Source organism: Propithecus coquereli, unplaced genomic scaffold, assembly GCF_000956105.1.
Source record: "Propithecus coquereli isolate 6110/MARCELLA unplaced genomic scaffold, Pcoq_1.0 Scaffold63, whole genome shotgun sequence".
NCBI lineage: Eukaryota > Metazoa > Chordata > Mammalia > Primates > Indriidae > Propithecus > Propithecus coquereli.
In genome coordinates this window covers 6,757,482-6,769,207 of record NW_012152285.1, presented here as the reverse complement: position 1 = coordinate 6,769,207, position 11,726 = coordinate 6,757,482, and the positions used below count along the sequence as shown (strand labels likewise).

The 11,726-nt window shown below is 41.0% G+C and overlaps 1 protein-coding gene across 1 annotated transcript in view; it reads right to left on the bottom strand.

Moving 5' to 3' along the window:
* Window positions 1-7,012, bottom strand: part of HECTD2 (HECT domain containing E3 ubiquitin protein ligase 2) — a 94,028-nt gene extending 87,016 nt beyond the window's left edge. Inside the window, exon 1 of the mRNA XM_012659661.1 lies at window positions 6,869-7,012. Coding sequence (XP_012515115.1) covers window positions 6,869-7,012 — 144 coding nt within the window. The remainder of the gene's footprint in view (window positions 1-6,868) is intronic.
* Between the last annotated feature and the right edge of the window lie 4,714 nt (window positions 7,013-11,726).

Genomic DNA, 11,726 nt, shown 5'->3' with positions numbered 1-11,726 from the left:
ATCAGGGCCAAATCATACCATATAGAGTCTACAAAAGAGACTACTTTAAGCCCTGTTACAGAGTAAAGATATTTTCTCTTTTTTGGTATTTTTTAAATAGTTTCCTATTAGGATGATGGGTTATAAAATCAGAAGTGCTAACTTTGTTCTGCATCCTTCTTTTAGGATGTGAACAGTCTGCTACTTTTAAAGTACAAAATTCTCTTTCAAATAAATAATACCAGCCCAAATGGAAGAGCTTTCTTTAAGTGATATAAACCTTATCTTTCAAATGAGATTAGGAAATTAGGATGTGGATCTGAAATAAAATTTTGTCATCAAAAAAATCACAATACAATTTATCTTATAAATAACTGAAGATTAGCCTTACAAATATTAGTCCTGAAGCTCAGAAATTACAGTGTTCATTTATCATCAGGAAGACAAGGCAGCATCACAGATTTTATTCTTTATTTTATAACATATGAAAAGAAGAAACTGCATCAATAGATTGTTTATACAGTAAACTACTACTTTAAAAATGTTTGATTTGATGCAGTCCTAATTACTCAACCAATTAAGTCTTTTTTTTTATTTTGGCATATTATGGGGTACAGATGTTCTTTAATATAAACATCTGGATTAAAACCAGGTTAATTTGAACTATATGACAACTCGAATTTCACATTGACTTTTCAACTTAGCTGAATTAGCAAAATGTCAATAATTTCTATTTTTAGAAGGCACATTCATTTGATTACACTCATTCCAAAAAAATTTTTGACTGCTTACTAAAATGTCACAGATATCCTCAAAATTACAAATATCAACTTAAGAATAAGCAGTTATTCATATAACACTCATCAGCATAACATTTACCACACAAGAAGGGATCCTCTACCCATAGAGTCAACTATAATACTAGTGGGAAAAAAAAAAACCAGGAGAAAAAATAGGGAAATCAAAGGTTCCCAGAGCTTTCAAAGCCCCACCCACTTCCTCACACATCTTCAGTTGATCTGTCTCTACTCTCTCTTCCTCAACTCTAACTAAAAATAATCAAGTTAATTTCCAAACACTATGCCAAAAGAAGGTGCTACTCTGCAAAAGTAGCTGTACCTATTTTGAAAGAGGAGCAACTTCTTACCGCATGTTACTGTACTAAATGCTGCAGACAACTATAACACATACTGTACTAAATACTGGAGACAACTATAACACATTGGTATTTGTGTGTCTAAACATATCTAAAAATGGAAAAGGTACAGCAAAAATACGGTATTATAATCTTGTGGGACCACTGTCAGATTATGTGATCTGTCATCCGTCACTGAGCGAAACGTCCTTATGTGGTGCATGGCTTTAACAATAATATCATCTAATACTTGAGTGCTTACTTTACACAAGGCTTTTTACTAAATACTTTATGTGTATTAATTAATTTATACTTCATATTTACCCTATGAAGTAGGTTCTATTATTATTTTCCCCATTTTATAGACAAAGTTACTAACAGCAAAGCAATATTGTATTTGACGCTTTTGGAGATTCTCTGGTTCACAATCTATAATGACTGCTTTACTCCAATTATTAAATATAGTCAAATTATTTGTGTCCTATCATCCTGGAATAGTTATCAATGGAGAATATGCAAACAACTACATATGGCTTTGCAATTAAAAAAAAAAAGTTGACAGACTTTACAATCCACTCAAAATTAGAGACATCTGGGTATGTATTTATAATATATAGCCATGGTCCTGTCTTTTATGTCTTAAGACTCACATTATTTTGCTTTAATCAGACTGGTTTTACATAGAATTTAATGATATATTCATACCATAATATTAAAACCAAAATGATCAGATATCCTAGAAAATATCTCTCTCTCCCATAATAGTTCTATCTCTAGTAACAAGAATCTGAACAAATTTGTTACTGGACCATGTGCTCTTTTCCAAACTAGACATACTGCCATGGGTGCAGCCTCTTTGCACCATATGGCCCCATACCTATGACCATAGACACATAGAGAGTGTTCAGAATAGGGGAAAGAGCATGAGTTTTTGAGTCAGAAACATCTCAGTTATAAACCAACTTCTGTCCATTACTACTCATTTTACCCTTTGGCAAGGTAAACATAACCTGACTCTCAGATTCCTTTTCTGTGAAATGGGAGTAGTACCTTCTTCACAGGGTTGTTGCGTGATTGTTTTTGGTTGCATTAACTGACTAAATGAGAGAATACACAGTAAATGACTAGCACAGAGTAAGCACTCAATAAATAGCTATTATTTGTTATTACACCCTGTATACATATATTTTTGTAATATCTATAGTTTATTAAATTATTTAAAATGTTTTCCCCATCATAGTATTCATTTTTTCCCATCTCACCTCTTGTTTAGAATATAATGAACAAAGGGCACAAGATTTTCCATGTAAGATTGTTCCAAACACCTAGCTGGGCATAGTTTAGATTTCTCTCTCTCTCTCTCTCTCACACACACACACACACACACACAATAGCCAATGCTATTGGCTCAACTGCCTTTCTATGTAAATATTTTTCTCTGAGAGACCTCTGGAAACTTTTTCTTTATTAATCTTCCTTCTCTTTATCTCTGTTAGCTAGTTAGGTTCCACATCATGTGGATTCTTCCATTCCTTACCCATTAGCCCATGGCCACCACCCTAGTGGATGCACTCATCAGCTCAGGCACGAACTACAAAGCTCCTTCCTTCACTTGCTTCTTCCTCCCTCCTCCAGTTTAACTATACACTACCACTGATTTCATTATGTCGTTAAATTCCAATGCCTTCCCACTAACCACAAGAGAAAAATGTCCAAGCTTCTCTGCCTAGTGATCTGGCTCCAGCCCCCATGCAATCTTACCTCCCTCCCACAAGTTCTCAGCATGCTTCCACTGGGCTCACTTTCGCTCCCTAATTTTTCCCTTTAAGCTTTGCTCATGTTGATTTCCCCCACTGGATTACTTTGTCCACTTTCTTTGCCCATCCAAATCCTATCATCCTTCAATGGCCAGCCAGTTTAAATAATTACCTTTACTTCAAGGCCATTCTTCACAGTTCTGCACACATTGATCTCCTTTCTCTGATCTCCTATAGCGCAAATTGTTTCTATAGCTCACTGTGGCCTTTACATATTGCTTTGCTTTTCACTGGTTAGCCTGGCATACCCTGAGGCAGAAACCATTTTTTAAGCCTTCTCTTTGTGTTTTCTGAAGCACTAGCGCAAAGCTAAACATAATAGATGTTCAATAATTGTTAGTTACGTTTTGGTATAGGGGCTCCATCAACCCCACTTATACACAGCAGAGACACAATGTATACAAACTGCTCACTCTTGTTTATGGACTTCCCATCAAATCCTCTACACGTATGTTATGTTCTTCCCGTCAAGCTATTCCTCTCATCTTCCGTGTGGGCTAACTTTCCTTTAAAATTCTAAACAGATTTCCTCCATTTCCCTTCACCTCCCCTACCTAAGTCAAATCTAGCTCTTTCTTGAACCCACTTCATTGGTACCCTAAGCCCATGGAGAAGCTCCCTTTTCTTCTTCACCTGATTAAACACTGAAGCAGACAAATCCATCCTCACTTGCCATTGTTATTTCTGCCCCTCCTTTGAGCATTTTCTCCTTCCCAGTTCACTGCTTTTTTCTAATATCTGTGTTACATCAGCAACTAATTTATAATATTCTCCACTCCAATCCATCAGCATCAGTATATCTAATATTCACATCATCAGCCCTTCATACTCACATACTACTTCAAATTCTCTATTCTCGATTCACCTCTCCACACCAGCAAGGCCAGACCCCAAACACTGACAGTCTTCTGAGGGTGCTATCTTGAGCATCTCTAACTAGAAATGCTTCAACTGCCATTTCTTTCAATTCTCCCACCACACCTGCTTTTTACTGTCCCCCATTCACTTAATCCACACCGTTCACCAGTCCATTTCAAACGCTGCTCCAGGAGTAGATTTGGGGATGTGTAGTTAAAAATGCAGATTCTTGGGTTTCACTCATGGAGCTTCTAATTCAGAACACAGAGTGTCAATTTTCAATCTTAGCTACACCTGGGGAATTAAGATAAAAGTTGCCTGTGTGCCATCCCCAGAAATTATGATTTAACAGGCCTGATATTGGGCCTGGTAATAATGGCTTTAAAAGTTCCTCGGGTGATTCTACTGTGCATCAAAGGTTTAAAAGTTTCTCAGGTGATTCTACTGTGCATCAAAGGTTGAAAACCCATGCTTTAGGTTGAGATGTGCAAATTAAGACTTTAACATGTTACGAAGGTAATTCTGTGGTCAGTCAGGTTTGAGACCATTGTGTTAGGCACCTCCTGGCTAGAGTGAACTTCTTCACATGTAGGTAGTTTTAGGATCAATCAGGCACTTTAGGGTCGCCCTTTCCAGCACCCTCTCTCCTACCCCTGCATACCTTTCTTTAAACATTCAGGATATAGCCCAAACTCTTCAGTCTTAATTAGGGTCATCATAATCTGGTCTATTTATTTTAGTGAGCTGTCACTCTAAATTGTTTCCACATTCTCATAAACGTGATACAATGATTTTTTGAAAAAGCCACTATTGAAGAATCACTAAACTAGACAGAGCTGTTAGCTTGGGGCAAAAAGGAAGAATCACTGAAATGGCTCAAAGAAAAAGTTACTGATGACAATTAGGTTCATAAGCAAACCTCCAGAAGCTCCATTTAATCCACAAGGAGACTGAAAAACAATTAAATGGGCCACAAGCTGTCTTTCCCCGACCATTCCCCTCCTCACATACACCAATGCCTTTCCTGCTGACTGGGAAACTCAGTTATCATTTCAGTTCTCTTGGCTTTCCTGCCCTTTGGACACAACAAATACATATTTTCTAGACTTAGGCTTTTCACTGCTATAGCTAAGAATTCCAGCTCTGGAAATCTCTCTTTGAAAAATATTCTGTCATAAATTCTGTTAAAAAAAAATCATTTAAAAAAATGGTACCGACACCGAAAGAGCTTATAAGGCATCAGATATTGCCTTCAAAATCTCAATTTTCTCTATTTATCCTCCTCTATTCCAACTTATGTCTTTTCAAAGTTTAATTCAATATTCTAAAAAATTTCTTAAACTCTATTCTTCTCTTTGATCAGTAGTACAAACCATAATCATTTATTTACAGTTCCAAAGTACTATAAATTCTTAAAACTGAAATGTTTTTGCAACTCATTTGGTGGCAAAAACATGCACCTGACCTGAACTGACATGAGCTATTAGTAGTCTGATTTTATTCCCTTTATCGTGAACACACATACATTTCACTGCAGTTATTAATATATGTTTGATTATGGAGAACTGGCCAGGACCCCATTGTGGGAATTACATAATACATGGTATATATACTGAATTTCCTTTCTAAGCATATACATTTATTGTAAACAACCAACTTAGAAATGAACTGTTGGAACTCTGTGAGTTAGGAAGTTCCTATATAAGCTCTGAAAACCTAGGGTACCAGCAGCAGGAACCTGGTCTCCAAGCAGTTAAGTGACAAATTCCTTCAAAGCATTTCCCAGGGTAATCCCTATCTGCAGCTCCAATTTACCAATTGTAGGCTTACTTTTAAATGCCGCTCCAGGAGTAGATTTGGGGATGTTTAGTTAAAAATGCAGATTCCTGGGTTTCACTCATGGAGCTTCTAATTCAGAACACAGAGTGTCAATTTTCAATGTGTGTCATTACTGTACACAATTTGCTGCACTGATTTAACTTAAAGCTTGTTTTAACAATTTCCAGTATCACAGCCCTTAGACTTTTTTTTTAAAAAAAACCTACTGAATCAAAACATTATTCCTAATGCTAATACAGTACTTTAAAGATTGAGCTATTTCAGTAAGTTCTTAGTCATTTAAGAGGGAGGTTTTAAGAAATGAATTGCAAGTAGGAATAAAGAAAATGTATAATGTTCACTAAACTTTTACTATTTTGTCACGCGCAGCCCCATGACAAGTCATGATCTTTAAATATATCAAAGTAAACTTTCAAAAAGTATTTAAATATTATGTCAAATTAAAAATCGCAAAATCATTTTTTATTGCGCTCCAACGTAACCAGAGTCGCAACTACCAGTGAAAACAGGGAAAGGGGGGGAAGGGGCTGTCCCATGACATCATCTGGCAATATGTAGTTTGAAGCCTGAGAGCGCTCTCCAAATAACCCTTACTAAAATCCAGCAGAGAAATCATCCCTGTCAAGCTTAGATAACTTGAGTTTAAATAAAAGGTTCAAAAAACCTCCCCCCTTTTAAGTCACATGTCTGTACCATATGAAAAATGAAAACCTTCACCGATGCGTCTACCTCCCACTACCCTGACAGCAACGGAAAGGTCACAATTAAGTGGAAACTCGCGGCAGAGCCTGTTCTATCTGAAGGGGGAAGGGAAAGAAAAGCGAAGAAGAGGGCGAAATCTCCGCGCCTCCAAGGCAGGCAGGCAGGCACCTCCGCGGAAAACCCACTCCCGCCTGCCTGACATCCATGCTCATCCAACAGATAATGCCGACTCCCAGATGCAGGTCATTCCCTTAAAGAAAGTGGGGGCCAAAACCTCAGAAAATAACTCCAAACATCCAGCGGAACCGACCATCTCCGACATTTCCCGAGGGTGGAAGGTGCAGCTCGCGAAGTGTTCGGGGCTGTCCACGAGGCACAACTCTTTTATTTCGGCCAGGGAGGGGAGACCTGTGTTCATCTCTCCGGGCGGCCCGGGGGTTCTGAGGGGAGACGCGGCCCTCCGGGCGCCCCTCGCGCAACCGCCCTCCCTCTCGACTCTCGCCGTCGGGGCGCCCCGCCGCCCCTGCCCCGCACCTACCGCGGTCGCGCCAGCGCCGGCGCCCGCAGACACGATGGGCGGCAGCTTCTCGCGCTCCGGCTCCTTCCCTTTCCTCTCCTCAGGCGCGGCCGCCGCCTCTGCCAGCGGCGCGGCGGGCGAGGGCACCCGACCCGCCTCACTCATGTCGGGCCGGGCGACGGGAGCGCAAGGCGGCGGCGGCGGCCGGACTGCTGCTGGGGCTGCTGCTGCTGCCGCAGCGGCCGCGAGAGGGCTCTGGGCGGCCGCTTCCAATCGCCGCCGCCGCCGCTCCACCCCCGTCCGCGCCCGCGCCCACGCCCGCGGCTCTGCGCGCGCCCCCGAAGCCGCGCGCCCCTCTTTCCGCCCCCGCGCGCGCGGCCGGCCAGCGGACCAGACAACGCTGCCTGCCGCTGCTGCAGGTTTCGCTCTCCGGCCTTCCTCGCCCCGCCCGGGACTCGCCCGCCGCGGGTTTGAAGCCGGCCGCAGCCACTCTCGTCAACCGTAAGGGCCCTGAGAGGAGGCGCCGCGGTCGACGCTTGGCCGCCATGTTGTTTGCTGAATGTCGCCTAAGATGACGAGGAGGGGACCCCGCGCCGGGGCCGCGCTGGAGGACATGGACCGAGGGGATGGGGGGTGGGTAGCAGCCGAGGCCTGCAAAGGGTCAGGCGGGGATAGACACAGTCCAAGAGGTACCTATAGGACAGGACGTGCGCACAGCCTGCCCTCAAAGAACGGTCCTGGCCTGGAGCATCTAGACCTGTGTGCGAACGCCCCGGGCCCAAGGGTATGAGCTGGTGGCCTTTTGCCATTTTCACCCCAGCGCCCACAAAGCCGCTCGCCTTGGGGCCGCTGCTTGCCCCTCTTATACTGCCCTCCCTCCTGCCCCCGGGAGAGCCTGCCGCGAGCCTGCACATCCTCGAGGGACAGCCCTTCCTTTCTTGGCGACCGATCCCTTTCTGCACGCCCAAATAGCCTCAGCCTACAAAGGAAAAGCCTGGGGGTGGGAGGTGTGCGACGCTGTGTCCCCCCTCCCCCTTCCCCCTTAGGGTAGGGCGGCCAGGCCACACTTTCCATTCCTGTTCCTCTCGTCCCCCTTTTGACTGCCAAATCCGCCTCTCCCTTCCCGTCCCCACGCGCCTACATTTTGCTCTCCCCGCAACCCTTTTCTGCTTCCTACCCTTCCTTGTTTCTTTCCGTTTATGTTACAGATGGACATACCCAAACTCCGCTGCATCATCCTTAATATCAGATCATCATAAAATAGTGGTAAAAACTTTAAAACCGAGGAGGACAGCTTTTAATCAAGATATTAAAACACCCCCGCCCCACCACAAGACTCATAGACAATTTCCTTTCCTTTCTCGACGCCCCCTCCTTTTCCTTTTCTCAGTCTACTGGAGCTGCGGAGACACCTGCAGATCTAAGAGAAGTAAGAATGTGCTGTATCGCCTATTAAAAAGGGAATTTCTAGACACTTAGGTTTTCAGATTTTTAGGCTGTGGCTTCATTATTTTACTCGAGGTTGAGTGAATTTTCAGGTCAAGCATATCCAGATCCAAATATAAGAACCAAAAATATCTCTGAAACAAACCCAAAGATGATTTTTGTGTTACCTATTATTTTACATAATTTGGTTATTAGTATAAGTGCATCTGAGATGGGGTTGTATGTTTTTCAAACCCAGGATTTGTAACAAGCAGATCTGAAGAAAGCAGTGTAATGAATACATTAATTAATGTTCAAGGTTGCCTTCTACATTATAAATTCTAACTATAGAAAGGCTTTCTGGTTTTAGTATAGTTGCTGTCACTACCTATTTACTTCTTAATTAACAAAAAGTATAGAATAAGTGCCATATAGTCAGCAAAAAGTATTTCAGTGCTAATTAGCCTTGGAGGGAAATGAGGTATACAGACATTATGTCGAAGCTTCCTCCATTCTATTTTTCTTGAATTCTTTTTCAGGATTTTCTTTCCTTCTTAAATCTCCGAAATACTCATCCTGTTGGGAAGAACATTACATTATTTTCTACTTTTAGCAGGTCCACATGCTGATCATTGGTATAGCAACAGCTCAAATGTTACTTTATAAAATAAAGCCTTTATTTTAACCACAATTCAGGATATTCTGTGCTGCAAAGTCTAGGTTGATAGAACAAATACTAGGGGGAAAATTATCCTCTTTCCTATGTTTTCAACTAGATTTAGTAATTTGCTATAAAAATGCTTGGATGAGAAACCACTTGGATTACATGCCTTATGCTTTCTTTTTTCATGTGTGAGACTAAATAAAAGTATGTCTGTACACGTAGTCACATTCAATAGAACAAAATGCTTAAATATTGGCAAAACAAGGCAAGTCAGAAATTTTAATTTCTGGTACTGTACCAGAGTTGATAATAACCCATTTCTAAACAAGTCCACTGATTAATTCACTTGTGAGTTCCATATCAAAAGTGATAAATAATTCATTGATGTTTGCTTTTACTTCTGATTGAATAAATGCTGTCAATTCACCACCCCATCCCTCCCTCATACACACTCTAGGATGGGGGTTGGAGCACTGGAATGGGAGCTGCTGGAAAGCTGTAGAAAGATAGCTCTGGGGGAACTTGTGGGTTTGAGAGACACATTTCCAACTGCCACCAATGTGCTTCTGAGGGTCCAGGTGGGAGAAGAGAGTATTGTAGAGTAGAACATACAGAGAACGCTGACCATTCTGTATAAAGGTTGGAGAAGATGCTTTTCAGCTATACCAAGCGTCGGTGAGGACTGCAGCAGTGATAGTATCCAAGTATAAACTCATTAGCCTAGGAAAAACTGGGAGAGTGAGGCAGGAGAAACATTTCAGCTTCCTAAGTCCAGATGGAAAAAAATGAGCTCATTAATTATACCGATGGGCAATAGGAATTTGGGGCCGGGGAGTCTGGGTTAGAGATCTCATTATTTCCATGGAAGAGAAGGAAAGACCAAATTACAAGGTAATAGAAGGTCTAAATTATAGATAACTTCTATTTTAATTACATACAGTAATACTAATGCAGTGAACAATAGCAAAGTAGGTTCTGACAGGTCACTAAACAATGTTTTATAGCTAATATCTTAATGTTGAAAGGTATAGCTAAGAATTAGTGCAACTCATTTTTTTTTTTTTAAATCTCTTATTTCAACTGAGTGTTGTCCTAAAGTAGTAAATTTAGGGAAATATACTTGCTTTAGCCAGGTGGACATTGTTAAAAACATCAGAACTCTTCCTTAGGTTTAATGATTGTGGATTTTTAAAATTACTATTTAAAAAATAACTTTATTTAAAAAAACATTGTCATTACAGAAAAAAATAGAAAATACAGATTAGCAAAATGATCCTACTCAACTTCAGATATTCACTAAGACCTTAGTCTATACCTACAAAATTTCCCGTATCTCTATCTATTCACACACACACACACACACACACACACACACACACACACACACACGTGCGCACACACACACAGAGTGTCTTGCTTAGTTTTGATAAAAATAGAACATACTGAAACACTGTTTTGAATCTGTGCAATTCATTTTTTAGAATATCCTCAACAATGTGATAAATCTTTAGAGGATGATTTTTAAAAATTGTACAGTTACATAGAGCCAAGACTAAAGACTACAGTGGATGATTATCAAGTTTATATTTTTAATTAGACCTCTTGAATCTCTCTCTCTCTGGATTTCCATTGCCATTGACCTAGTCAAGGCCCTCAACATCTCTAACCCTGATTATTTTCATAGCCTGCTAACTGGTCTTGCCTTCAGTTTCTTACCTGCTCTAATTGCCACCAGAACGACCTCTTCAAAACACCTCAATTTCTTGCCAGTCTTTTGTTTAAAAATACGTCAGCAGTCTTTCAAAAGCCTTTACAATAAATATCCGAACCCCCTAGTATGGCATTCACATGAATTCTTTGCAAAGAAGGTAGTTCTTAACATCCTAATTAGAACCATTCCTTTATTTCTGTTCCCAGAGCATGTTGTACATACTTACCTTTATAGACCTGTTACCTCTTAGTTATTTATTCCTCTAATGAATAATGGCATAGAGGGAAAGGACCATGTCTAATTACTCCTTGAATCCCCACATGTAGCACACTAGTTGGAATGTGCTATTGACGAGGCACTCAATAAGCTCAGAATAAATAAAACTAGGTGTTTTCTTAATGTGGTTTGTAAAGGGGCTCTGAAACTGTTTCCAAAGAGGTTTTTTGTTTTTTTTTTTTTTTGAGACAGAGTCTCACTCTTTTTGCCCGGGCTAGAGTGAGTGCCGTGGCGTCAGCCTAGCTCACAGCAACCTCAAACTCCTGGGCTCAAGCGATCCTTCTGAAGCCTCAGCCTCCCAGGTAGCTGGGACTACAGGCATGCGCCACCATGCCCGGCTAATTTTTTCCTTATAGTTTTAGTTGTCCGATTAATTTCTTTCTATTTTTAGTAGAGACGGGGTCTTGCTCTTGCTCAGGCTGGTTTCGAACTCCTGGGCTGAAACAATCCGCCCTCCTCGGACTCCCAGAGTGCTAGGATTAGAGGCGTGAGCCACCGCGCCCGGCCAAAGAAGTATTTTTAAAATGCTCTGAGTGATGGACTGTACTCACTAATGGTTTGGTCCTGATATTGCTTCCTAAAAATTTTAATCTTCTAGAGCAGTGCTATCAGTAGAACTTTCTGTAATGGTGTAAATGCTTTATATCTGTACTGTCCAATATGGTAGCCATAGCCACATGTGGTTATTGAGCAATTAAATTGTGGCTATTGTGACTGAGGAATCAAATTTTTAATTTTAAGTAATTTTATTTAATTTATATTTGAATAGCCACATGTGGCTAGTGGCCACCATACTGGAAAGC